Genomic DNA, 15,420 nt, shown 5'->3' on the forward strand with positions numbered 1-15,420 from the left:
CACTCACAGAGACGATGTGGGATGCATGCTGGTGGATATTTACAGCTAAAAGCTTGTTGCTGTATATGAGGTTTTACAATCCCCTCTGTTAAACTGCTTATATACGTATGGTGCCACATTAATAATAACAAAGAATAAATCTCTCTTTATTTAAGGAGCAGAGTAGACTTGTCGTCTTGACTCTAAGTTGTGGGGTTGTGGGTTTTTTTCAGTTCAAATGGTGTAAAATTGCTCTGTTGACATGAATCATGATGCTTAGCTTTTATGCAGCATATAATCTCACATGCTCTAATGTTAATTAAATTCCAAAGAAGCAGTTTTCCGATCTCTCCACGGGGAGCTTGTTTGCCTTAAAATGAAACTACTGGGCTGAGATAGCCTCCACTATACCAACATTACGTTCACTACATTAACTCAGTAAAGGCTTTGGCATAAGACATGTAGCTGAACCTCGGTAATCCCCTCTGCTTATCTGCAAGCCCAGGGCTCCTGCGCCGCCTCTCACTTGCGGTGAGGTCTTACCCCGGTGACTCACTGTGATATTAACCTTTCTGCCTGCTGTAACACCACGAAGTGTTATCGCATCATCCAAGTGAGTCACGCCGATAAATGAGCGGCGTACACGTCGCTGGGAGGTAGCGGTGCCCAGCTTCGTTTGCAAAGCCTTCCCCGCGCTAATTAGGAATTGCTGCACTGCGTCTGTCAGGGGTCGGTTCTGCTCTTCCCCGGCACTTGAGAAAGGGGCTGGAGACCGGGAAGGAAGGTTGGGGGCTGAGGGGGTCTTGTCTGTCCAGGAGCAGCTTCCCCACTTGGGCTCAAGCACCCGTCAGTCCCCTTTGGCACGCGGTCCCGACAGCAGGGGCAGGATGAAGGAGAGGGCAGCCCTTCTACCCAGCCCACCAGCACGGGGAGAAGGGGTGAAGAATGAATTGGGTGGCTGGTCCTGCTGCTGAGTCGCCGGGTGAAGAAGTGAGAGGACTGAGGTGTTTTCTGGCCATGACACTTTCATCTGTGCTAAAAAAAAAGAGAAGGACTGGGGAGGAGTACTTGAGTCTGGGCTGCTCCTGGAGCATGGGGGTGATGTGAAGAGGGTTTGTCTCTCACAGATGAAACGATGGGGACTGTTTGCTTGGCTTTCGTGTGAGCAAAGAATGCAATAGGAAGTTCTCCAGTTCAGGGTGAGAGTCCTGGACATCTTTGAATCCACTTAGCATTATATGCAGTGTCAGGATGCTAGTCCTGAGTGCTCTCAAATATTCCCAGAGGTTACAAGCTCAAGCACTTGACTCAAGCAAGAGCTGAGACTTTTACAGGTGGATACAAAGCAAGCTAAACCTTCCCTCGGGGAATCCAAGAGACTCTACACAGCCAATTAGTGCATTTCTCCATCCATCCCCAGCCGTCTGAGGTGCAAGGGGACGGCGGGGAGAGCAGGAGGTGCCAGGAGGGAACAGGGGAAGTCATCCTCCAGAGGAATATTACTGGGGTAGGGAGGAGAAAAACGAGCTCAGGGTGCCTGGAAAGCACGTGCCACTCGTCTGGCAGGTTGTGCGTGCTGTGCCATTTGTGGGCTGCCCCAGGGACAGGTCTCAAGGTGTGGTGGGTGGGAAGGAGAGGGGTCTATGGGAGCTGGCAAGGCCCCCAAACACCACATCTGAAATCCCACTGACACCCCCCGTCCATCCTCACTGGGTGGGATGACCTGCTTCTGGGGAGCAAATACAGTGATGCTCGCCCAGAACCCAGACTTGGGCTCGTGTTCCTGGTACAACTCCTGCTGCTACCTGTGGCTTGTTTGTTGCGGGGGGCTGATATCACTGTTAGACGGAAACACTCCTGTTTGCTGGGGGAGCTGAGTATTCAGGGCATTCTGGAAATATTCTACATGGTGTGTATGTGAGCAGCAATAGGTAAAATCCTCTGTGATCCTTGTTAACATTCAGTCTCGCACTGATCATTTTAAATTCTCTTTGTCATGAAGTGCTGCCAAGCTGGGGTCTTAGTTCTTTATCAAACCATCAGTGCTGGATGCGAAAAAAAAAAAAAAAAAAAAGCAAAAAGTTTAGTCTGATGCCTTTTATTTATTTATTTTTTAATAAGGCTACTTATTTAATCACTCCCTTTCAAATCTGTGGCTTTGTTCATAAAAAAAAGAGGAAGGTGTCATACTGTTGAGTATTGGCCAGCACAGTGCATGGGGTCCAACAGCCCTTCGTAGAGCAGAAATAAACACAGCAGGTCTATGGCAGCGTGCTAGGTGTCTCGATGCCTGATGAGCTTTATCGATTATTGAAAACCTTCTCACTGCACAAACAATGACCTTCCTCATTTAACCTCTGTAACCCAAGAAAGTCAGATAAAACATGAATTCTAATGTGTGTGTGTTTGTACTGGAATAATTAAACCTTACAGCTGTGGTCACAAACTTTCCTTTCAAGGAGCACCTTCAGAACACCCACATTTGCCCTAATCAAAGTAATGGAAGTTAGGAAAAGTGCAGGTTTGCTGTCCATTAACAAGAATAGGAAATGCATATTGCAAAAATCTCTCAATACGAGTAACAGTAACTCAATTTGGAATAACTTGTGGTTAGTGGGATTTGCTTTTAAGCAACTGAGTTCGAATATGTAATACGGCAATAGTGGGAAATGGTTTAGATTAAGCAAATAATGTAAAAATCATTTCAAAATGTATTTTTATTAAATTTTCTTGTTGTCACAAGCTCGGATTCTGGTGTTGCAAATGGCTGAGAAGCTCCTGGGAATTGCTCAATACTTTGCAATCCTACCATGTATAGGAGGAGGCCAAGAAGTTTTTAAAGCACTTTGGAGGAAAGAGGCTTATGTTTGAGATGCAGATGAAAAAATCCACAGGACAAATTGTGTCAGAATTGCCATACTGGGCTGTGAGAGCCTTTTTTATAAGGACATAAATGTGAGTATACTGCCTCAGACATAAGGCCCATTTGGCCCAGTGTCCCATTTCACTTTCCCAGTTGCCAATTATTTTCAGTTCAGAGGGTTGCTGAACCCACTTTGGTTTACCTGTTAGTAACATTGAATGACTGTGCTTCTAAACTTCTCTTCACCCTCTTCTTTAATGTATATAAACCCAACATCCTTTGGAGTTTTCCAGCTAGGTGAAAATCACCCGCTTTTATTTGTTTTGAACCAGGTTTCTACTTGCTTCATTTGATGGTCCCCAATTCTGGTCCCAGAAGAGCTGATCCCTTACCCACTCTCTCCATAAGTTTGGACCACCCATGAGTTTGAAGACTGCTGCTACATATCCCTCAGGTTTTTTGTTTGTGTTCTTGTTTCATTGTTTGCTTTTTTTTTTTTTTTTTTTTTCCTCAAGGGTCAAAGACACTGCTTGGTCATTCCTCATGAAAGCTGTCCGTACTTTCAATCGTGCTCATCGCTGTTTGAAATTTCTCCAGTTTTAATAAGCCCTTTCTGAGAACGAGGGACTTTGTCAACACATTTGTAGAAATCCAAGTAACCTCTGCCAGCTTGTACGTCACTGTTGCCCACTCTGTACAAAACTTGCCCAGAGAAGCCAGCCTTGTCCTTCCAGCACAGGGTACCCTGCCCACCGCCACCTTGCTCTGTCACCTGCCCCGCTGGCTGCTCCATGTCCCTTGTTCTTCCGGTAAGGGCACCGAATCTGAGCACACTGTCTTGAAGTGCAGCCTCCCAGAAGGTCCTGTTGCTTTTCATTAAGTATGAATATCAACAGTTTTCAACCCTGTGTTTCAGGACAGTGAAAAAAAAAAAAAAAGATTGCAATAAGAGGATTTATGAAGGTATTGTAAAAAAAAGCACTACTGGGTCAAATAATCAGAAAACCAGAAAAGTAGCAAGCACACAGGCTTATTTTTGTCTTAGCCCTGAAAGCCTCTTTTCTATAGTGGAGGCTGCCATACTAACAGGCATGTGATATCTTGTGATCCAATTTGCTGAGAGTTTAACCCAGAAGAAATCACTACAACCATGTAATATTTCTTCATAGCGTGGAAGTTTAGCTTGCAAATATCTCAGAAGGTCTTGGCTGGGCAAGGCTGTCTCAATTTTTAATGAAATATTTAACAGCTCTTTCAGGCAAGTCCAACTCCCCTTACTACCACTATTAACATTATCAAGAGCAGTGTTCATTGCTCTAAGTGTTTTACAGTGATGGATGAAAGGTAAAAAATTATTTTTAATGTTGGATACAGTTTGAAAGGATCAGTAACCCTGAACTGAATGTCAGTTCTTGCTTACTAAGGTGAATGGGAGTTGGAATTAATGGGAAGATTTTAATCACAGAAGAACTGACCAAAAACCTTCTTAGTTCTTTTTTTTTTTTTTTTCTTTTTTCTTTTTCTCCACTTCTGGAAGAAATCTTTATAGAAATCTGCCATTCACAGTGTGCATTTTCCCTCTGGGGAGCTGGAAATATGTTTCTTCCGTATCAGTGAGAAACTGTAGTTCAGAAAAGGAAACCTTAAAGATGAATTGGCCCAAAGAGAAACCCACTGAAGCTGGTAATCCACGTGCATTGCAGCAGTGGCTGGGCAGTAGTGGTTCGGGGATACAGGGGCATATTGTTGACTGAGAAATGTTTCAAGGCTTGATGAGTTGTGCTCCTTTTCCATTGGGACTGTAGTGCAATCTTCACTTATAAGACATGTGATCTGAAAGCCTGAGGCAGAACAATCCCTGTTTTCACGGGAGAAGCTTTTCTAGGATGCAAAAGCTTTCACATCCTCCTCCTTGTCTCTAAAAGCTATCTTCTCCACAAAATTAAAAAAAAAAAAAAGGAAAAAAAGAAAAAAAAAGAGCTTAGGATGGCATCAACATCACAGCCTCTGCGAGGTAAAAGGGCATGCAAAAAAATATTTTGGGCAGTATTTCCACATGCCTGCTTCATTCTGTCTCTCGTGATCTATGCTTTTCTTGGGGCTCTCATGTTTTCCCACATTGAAGGTAACCGGAAGGTAAATTTAAGTGAAGAATATAGAAATTTTCTGCAGAGTCTGTGGTACATCTCCAGAAATTTATCAGGTATGTACCAGAATAGCAAAATAACTTAATTGTACACAGAGTTACTCATTCCTTTGCTTTCTGAATGAGATTTTTGGCTTTTGAAGACATTCTTCAAAGTAATAACAGCTGAGCCTGCAAATGGGATTTTCTCTGTGCTTAGCTGATGACTGCTGTTGCCTGCTTATCTTCCTTAACTGTGATTTTGACTGCAAGCTTTCTTGGTCCCTGTGCTCCTGCCTGTAAATACTTAAAAGACTTTTTGTGATGTGCTTGTGTTGTCCCTTTTTGCCCTAGTTCCCTAAGGTTCAGGAGCAGCTGAGATTTCCGTGCTGTTTCCCTCTGCCTGCTGGGGGCTGGGTTCTCTGTCTCAGAAAGTCTCTCCCTGCTCCCTTGTCCCAGCTCCGAGCATCCCTACGGCGATGGGACGCTCGGGTGCAGGCAGGTGTGGTGCTGCTCCCCAGACCCACTTGTGCTGATGGAGGGGTAGAGTGGAGGATATGGGCTCGAAACCCTCCTGGATCTGTGATGGGGATCATACGTGGGCTTGGACTTTTGCTCGGGAAACTGTGCTAGCACAATGAGCCAGTGGACCCATCTGATTTTTTCAATGGGGTGTGTGAGGTGAATCTTTTTATCTTCTAAAGGACTAGGAGCAAACGCTCAGCTGGAGTAAAATTCCCTGGAATAATAAACCTAGGCTGCTCCCTGACTGGGGGTTTGCAAACTCTCAGTTTCTGCTGTTACTGTAACAGATAACATGACGGAAAATGAGGAGTCATTTAAGGAAGAAATCCATACACTGCTCAGCACAGCTAAACGAGACTGGTTTGTCAATCCAAAAGATATATGGAGTTTCTTTGGGTCTCTCTTCTTCTGCTGCACAGTATTCACCACTGTGGGTAAGTCCGGAGGTAAAGTAACCCCTACAGAACCAAATGCCACGCTGCTTTCTCTAATGTATTTCTTCCAGGGAATTAGGAAACTCCAAACCTCCCTGAATTTTTCTCATGCGTGTTGATAATGGGTCTGTGAGGGGTGCAGCAAACATGGATTTCAGAGGTGTAGCTGGGCCCCAAGGACAAGTCAGAATTTAAGCAATAGTGATGATATATGCTGATTAGTAGCAGCATTGCATGCATACTGTAGCATGTGCTCATATATGACATATGCACAGAACTATTACATTGAAATGAAAGAAAGCTCAATTTTTCAATCAAACCTTATTCCTGCCGCTATTGTGTGCTATGCTGGGTAATGTTTTCTTTACTGAAAGAGGCAATTCATTATGCGTATATTGTTTTTAAATTGCTTCCCTGTTGTTTATGTCTAACGTTGCTTTGTAAACCTCTGGATCTATAATTGACTGTGTTGTTGTTGTTCACAGTTCTCTGGGCTAACAGCATACAGCGCTGCTTAAATCACACCTCTGAAATCTTTCCTTCTGCCTTCATATTTCAAAGCATGACCTAGATCAAATAGGAACATCTGTTACGGTTTTGGCTCACGCTGCATTGCTAAATACAACTCCTCATGCTCATTTCCAAAGTTACTTTTGTCCTTTTGCTAATCTTTCTCAAATGCTGGTGAATACAGACACTGTCTAAATATTTTGTCAGCATTAAGGCTGGGTGGGAAATAGTCCCACGGCATTGGATCAAATTGCAAATACATTTCTTCACCGCGTTAGGACATACTCAAGATCCCAACACAGGTATGCATCTTAATGCAAAATAAAACCTGATTATTCTCCACAAGGAATAAGGAGAGAGTTAATAACTTCACTGGAGCATGTAGGATCTGCTGGCTCAGTCACAGCAGAGGCTTGAACCTCAGTCTCTGACAACTTTGGTGACTGCCTTCAAGCAGTGTACTGCAGCCCCTGAGTACAGCTGGCTCTCGTAGAGCGTGCTTCTGTCTCAGGAAGATAATGACACATTTTTTATTCCACAGGCACATTTGAACAGCTTAAGAGTTCAGACACATGCTGGAGATACAGACTTGTATCTTCCTCCCAGTGAATACTTCTTAGTACAAACACAACACCAGGAACATTTCAAAGTACCTCTTACCAGAAAGCTTTGACTTCAGCAAACAGGTGGAAAACCATATTGTTGAAGACTTCTTGCCTAGAAATACTTTCCCATCTCCATTTACGTGGGACTGTAGAGATGTTTCCATACACACTGACCCAAGCGATCCATTTATTTCTAAAATTTCTAAACTACGTTATTTTTAGTCTTCATAGCAGTGAGCATTAACACAGCATCCTCAGGTTTTGAGCTGAGTTTTGGGACCAGTAGGAAGCCTGGATTATTTCATTGCTAAGCAATGGCTATTTCTGTTGTGGTGGGTTTGTTATCTGCAGTATTAGGAATTGGTAAATCACTTCAGGTGAGAACCCACCCAGCTACCTTTAATTATCTAGCAGAAGCGAGCATCCAGGCTAGAGATCGGTGGTCAGAACTGCATAAGGTATTTCTAATGTATGGAAATTGAGAAGTCACTCTGTGCAATAACTACTATAATTAATCTTCCCCAGTTGTTTCAGCAGTATTAGCGTTCCCGATGAACCAGTGGGGAACAGAGTGACAGAGAATAAATAGTCTGTCAGTGTCCCACAGCAAAGCAGGGGCCAAGGCTGGAGTCAGACCATTAGTGAATGGTCAGAGGACAGGAAGAAATCCACACTCCAGCATCCCAGCTGATAACCTCACGGGCTGAGTACCTGACCTGGGAGGTCACCTAAAAAAGAACAATGTGCTTGAACGGGGAGAAGAAATGCTTTATGTCTTTCTGGAGGATGAGAAGAAAAATGGTTGTTAAACTAATAAAATTAATGTAATGCAGATGTTTTCTAACACTGTAAGGGAAAAGCACTATTTTACAAACTGACATTCACATCCAACTGTTAGGGGAAGAAAAATTAAATACCCAAGTTGAATTTAGGGAGAGGGTATATCTTCTGCTACCATTTTATGGATCACAAAGGCCGTGTGGCTGGTAGTACTTTCCTATGTGTTGTAATTGATATTTGTAAGCTTTGGTACTCTGGGATAAGCATGCATTTCCTCATGTGATAAACAGATGTTTCTTCACTTGATCCTTTGTTTTCCTGTGTACATGTAAGAGCCTCTGAGAACTATGAAGCCAGTACAAATAAAATGTCAATACAAGGCATGCCATTAGAGCTAGATCTGATGAACTAGGAACAATTTCAAATTACACTACTAGCTTACCATTCACGATAAGCAGTTTTGGCAAAGAAAAGCAGGACCTCTCCTGCTGTCTCCCCCTCTGGACCTTGCCTAGCCAATATTCCCAGATATGGAAATCTTCCTCTTCTCCATCAGAGCATGGGTTGGACCCTGGTCACGGACTTGCCCCAAATTCTTGCTTATTCTCCCTAAATAGCCTCTTGTTAAGAGTCAGGTAAGTCAAAGAGCCCATGCAGGTACGGTAGGAAGAGTTAATTCAACAGAACTGGGAAATTCCAAACCTCCACATTCCTGGAGAGGGCAGATGCCTGCATCAGTAACCAGGCTGCAAGGCAGAAATTTGAACAGCTTCAAAGCAAAGCCAAAAAGGACAGTATGCTCTGGACTAAAAAATGGCTCAGTAAAATTGGTGTCAGTAAGAAGTCCAGTACAGGTGCAATAAGTAACGTTTTCTCTCTCTCTCCCTTTCTCCCTTCTCCCTCTCTCTCTCTCTCTCTCTTTTTTTTTTTTTTTTTTTTTGTTCAAGGTTATGGTAATACCTATCCTGTGACAAGGACTGGAAAATATCTCTGCATGTTGTATGCTTTATTTGGCATCCCTTTGATGTTCTTGGTCCTGACAGACATGGGAGACATCCTTGCGACTGTCTTGTCCAAGTCTTACAATGAATTCAGAAAGCTACAGTCAAAACTTCTAGCCTTTAAACTCTGTTCCGGATCCACATGTAACAGAGGGGATAGATCAAAATCCAGAGTGCTGTCTAAAGTAGCCGCAAATGAACCCTTGAATATTGTGGAAATGCTGAAAAATCAGTCAGCTGTTAAAAGAAAGCCAGTCCAATATCGCAATGCCGAAATTTTTGAGCTGTTAATTGCCAGAGAAAATGAATACAAAAAGCCATCAAGAAGTAAAAGCATAGAGAGATGGAGCTCATGTCCTGAACTAGACAGGGGAAAAACAATGTCCAGAGTAATTGAGAATTTTGACAAAATAGGAAAAGAGTTAGAAAAATTAGATGTGCCCATTGTGTTAATGGTGCTGGTTATCTTTGTGTACATCTCCTGTGCAGCTGCCATTCTTCCAAACTGGGAAACCAGACTGGATTTCCAGGAAGCCTTTTATTTCTGCTTTATCACCTTGACAACTATTGGGTTTGGAGATACACAACTGGAACATCCCAAGTTTTTCTTGTTTTTCTCCCTCTATATTATTATCGGCATGGAAATTGTCTTCATTGCTTTTAAGCTGGGCCAGGACCGCTTAATTGTCTTATATAAAAAGGTGATTTCATTTTGTGGAGAGAAAAAGATGCCATCAAAGAAGGTATATCCAAAGAAGTTATATCCAAAATAAGCGTAGTCATTTCTCCCTCACTCATATGCATTTGCCCCTGCGATGAGATGAAACTGTTCTTGTGCATTTCCACTCTCTGCCTTGGGCTTGCAGGAGGCACATTTTCTTCTGATTCCCTGTGCCAATCTGCTGTAAACTGGCTGGATGCCTCAGGAGACACTTGGTGTAGGCATCTCCAGGGAGTACTTTCCAACAAGGGTCCCATCTCCTAAATAATAAAAGCAGATAATGCATGATGAAAGAGCAGAAAGCTCTCCCTGCCGGCGCTCCCCAGCACCTTTTGCAAAGCTCTGACTTTCAGCAGGCTTCCTGTCCTCTCTTCCACAAGGAACTGGGGATTTTTTTTAGCACTTCTCCATGCAGAGCCCAGACCCCTGTCTCGTCCTGGCACCCTGCCTGCAGCCAGGGACAGCTGGGTCATTGCTGTCCGTGCCGAACTGTGAGCACATGCTGTGGTAACAGGATTCATCAGCAGAGAGAGCTGGGGAGAAGAAGTGTGAACCCAGCTGCCGGTCTGTCATGGTTGCGTGTATTGCAAGCATCTTTGTGCCGTCCAGAGAAAATTTAAAATTAAAGAATTTTCACCTCTTTCTCTGTCCCTGGTCCATAAATCAGTCAGAAAGTTGCTCATCCCTCTGTACTATTTTCCACCTTCACTTATCACATCTGTACTCAGCCCAGAGAAGGTGTGATTCATGGTGTCCAGCCATAACAGTGCCCGAGACAAGTTCTGCTCTTGAGAGGGCCACCTGGGGCAAGGCATGAAGGACCTCCGGGTGACTGTAGCCATGGAATGAAACTCCACCTTTGCCGTTAAAGAAATGTGATGGCCTGGGGACACCAATCCCAATAGTTCTCTCCTTTAATTCAGGTTTTATTCCGCACAGAGTGCTTGACTTCTGTGTGTCCCTTCACCCACTCATAGAAAGAGAAGTCTACCTATTTCTCTGGGATGTGGTAAGGATTCTGTACTGAAGCACAGAAGTGTGGGAATATGTTTTTTCAAGATTTTGCTTATATTATTCATAATTTGAGTCAAGCTATCAACCATCATTTTTTACGTCAAAAAAGCATAGTCTATAAAAGAAACCACTGACTTTAATTAACTGCCTCTTAGTGTGTAAATTATATGCATGCACACTGAATGTGAATGACATCATTAGATATCAAAGCATGCTTGATTGTGAGAGAATGTACATTGTTTTCCATAGCAAGTTTGCCATTTGAAGATGAGACGTTCAGAGAATTTACATGACATCCTAACTCTGTTACAATCACTGTGAACAGTAACATATATTGTCCTTGTTATTACTAATTAGCTGTGATTAAGAACTGGTGATATGCAATGTATATAATGAAAGAGGGTATATAGAAAAGTGCTTTATAAGGACAACAATAAAGAAGATAGCATTTGGAAGGAACTCTGGTTAATTTTTTAATGTCTGCCCTGACTTTGACATTGTGTACAAAGTCCTTCCATTCAGACTACTCTCATATTACCTCATTTTATGTCTTTGGATTAAAATCAGTGTAGGACTTTAGACTTGCGCCAAAGTTCTCAGAAAGCAATGAAAAGCTTCATATTATTTAATGGGCTTTGGATCAGAGGACTACACTTCCTGCTCCTCGGGGTTTTTCCTTGTGATACGCCTAACACTGCCAGCACTAGTAAGAACTGGTCTTTCTGTCAAAGGACGAGTCTCTCCCATATCATTGAGATCTCTTTTATGCCAAAGGATTAATCCAAAATCTGGCCCCTATAGACTTCTCATAGATGTTGTACCTTCATAACATCACATTTACTTTAAGGATTTAGGGAAGTTTGGCTGGACATGCAAAAAGGGTCATGAACAAAATCATTCTCATTATGGCCAAGGGATGGCAGTAAACTGCTTTACTTAACATAGAACATGTCAGTTGTGGGGGATAAGAGAATATTTTATAGAAGTAGAGAGAACAAATCACATCACCATGGCCCTCTGTAAGATCATGATGTTCCTGCCTCTTGAATACAATGTGCAGCTCTGGTCCTTCACCTCCCAAAGGGTAAAGGAAAATTAGAAAAAGTCCATAGGTCAGGGAAAAGGATGAACAAAGATGGGGAACAACTTCCTTATGAGTGGTGTAGAGTAGCTCTCTAGTCTGGAAAGAGGTGAAGGAGAACAGAAGCGTGCAACACTACGAGGGCATGGAGAAATCGGGAATGACTGAAAGATTATTATACATCTTTCATTGAGATCTAGGGTTGCCAAATGAACCTAGCATGTGGCAAGTTTAAGAAAAGAAACAAAAAGAGGAGAAAATGGAACATCACACAACATATAATTAAGCCATAGATATTCCCTGTCATGAGAGGATGTGGCAGTTAAATGTTCACATTAGATCAACGGGAGATGGAGTAAATTCATGAAAGAATAACTTGAAAAACAAGTAAGTACAAAGATAGCACTTCTAGTTCAATAATCTCTGAGACCAGAACTGGCAGAGTCTGAAGAAACATCTCTACAGCCTTTTCTGTCCTTCTGTTCTTTCTCTGTGACCTGGTGTCTCTGAGACAGAATATTGGGCTTCTTGGTTGTGTTCTCACCTGATTTCAGTGCCTGCAGTGCATTGAAGTGGGCTGTTATTTAGCCCACAAAAAATCAGTAAATCTATTTTCTGAAATTTCACATATGTGTGTGTTAGACAAATCCTAAGATCTTCTGAACAAACGCCCTCTGTTTATGCAAAGCATGTCACAAGAAAAATGTGATTTAGGCAACCCAAGACAACCGACCTGCAGCAAACATAACGTGGTCATTTGTCCTATGTCAAAGACCTAAAGGAGGGTGGAGAGCTGAACACACACTCCAAAGTCAGGCATTAAAAGGTATTGATGTCTTCTTTGCAGGTGCAACGAAACATTGCTCCCACACAACCAGGAATATCTGTCCCTAATTTTCTTTCTATCAGAGTCAGAAAACAGATTCCCAGATGACAGAGGAGTATGCAGCAGCATTGTGCTGACATTGATAGCACAAGATCAGTCTGTTTAGCTCTGAATGTAGCTCAGTAAATAAAGCAACAGAGTTAATGAAAATGAGACAAAGTAGTGAGCAGTGGCTCATTTAGTGAGCCTCAGGCATAAATATTTATGAGTTGACTGCTCTTATCAAGGTCTAAATCCTGGAAGAATTCACAGTCTTTTCCCCAAAAAAGTTTATTTTTTTGAACAAATTGACATGGAAATCAGCTTGGCTTGCATCAAAGCAATACAAAATACTGATTTTCATAATAACTTTTTCCACCACGTGCTGCATGAGATGGTGGATTAGCAGTGAAGGGCTTCACGGAAGGACTTTTCTATCAGGAAAGACGTGACTGATGGGGAAAGAGTTGCTTGATGTATAACCCACAAAGGATATGAGTTATTACAAGCCCAGCTGGAGAGCTTCACAGATCAAATGCACTTGGTGCTGAAGGATGCTGGATCAATCACTCCTGATTGGGCCAAGATGGCAGCTGTCACGAGCACTTGGGAGAGAAAAGAAGGGCATTCCCGGTGTGGGGAGTATAGAGGGAGGGATGGAGGACTGAGTGGAAGAAGCAGAAAGCGTTTGGGCAGATGGGTTAGAGGGAGAAAATGACAGCAAAGGTAGGAGCCATTTTCTGTATAGCCTTTTTTTTATACATATATATATATATATATATATAGCCATAGTATGATGAAAAGGTGCCTGAGAAGTACTGAAAATACAGTGGTGGCCTGGGGAACATTTGTGCAGCCAGCCCATGATCCAAGGTCCTTTTGGAGATCAGCATGTTTTGCACAGTATTTGGGCTGGTGGACAGGTCTCACAACCCACAGCCATGGGGAGGAGAGGATTTCGTGCAAGTAAGCCTCTTGAGAGAGAAAACAGCAGCAGAAGGAAGATGCAGGGTCTGAATTGAAAAGCTATCAATGAAACCACCAGAAATAGTCCCCTTCTTTTTTTGCTTGTTCATTTGAAGAACAGTAAGCCATTCGGAAGCATCTCTCACATGAGCAATATGCCTGAGGACTCAGGAAATTCTTAACGGGATGGAGGACTTGTCATCTGTGTGCCAGTAGTTCAGATGTGGTCCAGATTTTAGTGGGCTAAACGTTAATAACATCTGATAGCACTTTGATGGCCTTTATGCTTTTTCAACTCGTTCCAGGTGGAGATGCACCCACATCACACAAACACTCTCATATAATGAACGCTAATAGCATGCGTGACGGCAGCCTCAGCAGAGGCAAAGGCTGAGACTCCAGCTGAGAGGAGTCCCTGCAGTCCCCTTTGCTTCCAGGTTCCCAGCATACCTTGTGATCCTCATTTCCAGACCCCAGGGTGCATCAAACGTAGCATGTGTGGCTGTTGCATGCAATATGAGTGTTTTGTGAGTCCAGAGTGACGGGTCTCATTCTTTTCCCGGGTTTTCACAAACTGAGTACTTTTTCTTTTTTATTATTTTTTCTTATTATATTTTCTTATCTTTTGTTTCTTATATTTTCTTATATCTTCTTGTATTTTCTTCTTATTTTTTATTTTTTATTATTTTTATTATTTTTTTCTTTTTTTCTTTTTTTTTTTTTAATTATTATTTATAAAAAGCACCTAAATTAAGTATTTAATTAGGTTACCCTTCCCTTTCTTCCTTACCTGTTACACAAATACATGGTAAGAAACCTATTTCTCAAGGCATCCCAAGCGATATCCTACGTTACACACAGAGCAAGGGGGATCAAGTTGCACCGGATAAATTTCAATTACATTTGTTAAAGTGCATCAGCACAGATGGTGACAGAAATACTAGGAATTTGCTCCATCACTCATAGCAAGTAATAGCTGCTCGAAGACAACAGCTCTCTCATATATCAGGCCAATATTTTTGGGATAGGGGCCCAAGGTCTAAGTGCAAAGCTTCATGGACAGTGAAGTCCGTGAGTGCATTACGTGTGCGAGCCGATAGCTGGCTGTCTGCACGTGGTACTCATTAGGGAGTTTTGGAAGTGCTTGGACGAGTGTTAGTTGGCATGTGCACTCACAGCTTGGCATGTGAACTTGAGCTTTTTTTTTTTTTTTTTTCCTTTTAGTTAAAAATTCAGCCTCTCAGAAGATAAAATCTTGTTCTTTTGAGGTTAGTTCAGGCTGTTTCAAGCTTGTGTATCAGGCACAAAACTTTATGTTTATGCATTTTCAGGTTGTATCAAAGTCCAGAGGAAATGGAAGGAAATGGGCAAGCAGGCAAGGAGAAACAAAGCAAGAAGGAAAAAGCAGAGAGGTTTGACAGTGAAAATGAAAGAGTAGAGGTGTTTGACAGTGAAAAATAAATTGCTGTGTTAAGCATCTACTGATGAGAAATCAGGGTAACTATGTTGTCTAACAACACTGACTCATTACATTATCTGCTTCCACAGGTCCTGTGTGAACAGGAAAACAGAGAGGGAAGATACCACAGATCAGCATACAGAATTGCCATATAAAAAAAGTACTCAATGCTGTGCTGGAAGGGAGTTATTTGACCTGCCGTACGATGCTGACGGTCATCGTGCTCTCTGATCAGTGCCTGAGAGGGGAAATCCGCCCATTTGCTGTTTTTTCGCCACATGTGACAAACAGTTTGAGAAGCAGGCAAGGTTTGGGGGCTGGGGCTCTGACTGTGGGTATAGGACACTCGTGTTCCACAATTTTCCCACTTATATTTTTCTTGTGGCAAGGAATAAAAGCTGTTGCCAGTGAAAGAATTTAGGAGTTTGGGGCATTCAGCATATAGTTAGGGGGAGGCCGTCTGCCCACCAGCCTGACATTGTACTTATTTTT

General features: G+C 42.5%; 1 protein-coding gene across 1 annotated transcript; it reads left to right on the forward strand.

Moving 5' to 3' along the window:
- Positions 1–4,962: 4,962 nt before the first annotated feature.
- KCNK18 (potassium two pore domain channel subfamily K member 18) lies at positions 4,963–9,995 on the forward strand. Its single transcript, XM_040564197.1, has 3 exons — positions 4,963–5,045; positions 5,780–5,926; positions 8,769–9,995. The coding sequence occupies exons 2-3, from the start codon at positions 5,785–5,787 to the stop codon at positions 9,593–9,595; spliced, it is 969 nt and encodes a 322-aa protein (XP_040420131.1). The 5' UTR covers positions 4,963–5,045; positions 5,780–5,784; the 3' UTR covers positions 9,596–9,995.
- The last annotated feature ends 5,425 nt before the right edge of the window (positions 9,996–15,420 follow it).

This window comes from Cygnus olor, chromosome 7, assembly GCF_009769625.2.
Source record: "Cygnus olor isolate bCygOlo1 chromosome 7, bCygOlo1.pri.v2, whole genome shotgun sequence".
Classification (NCBI taxonomy): Eukaryota; Metazoa; Chordata; class Aves; order Anseriformes; family Anatidae; genus Cygnus; species Cygnus olor.

Coding starts and splice junctions, on each gene's coding strand:
- KCNK18 (XM_040564197.1), top strand. CDS start 5,785: ATGACGGAAAATGAGGAGTCATTTAAGGAAGAAATCCATACACTGCTC. Junction 5,927..8,768: donor CACAGTATTCACCACTGTGG/GTAAGTCCGGAG, acceptor TTTTTGTTCAAG/GTTATGGTAATACCTATCCT.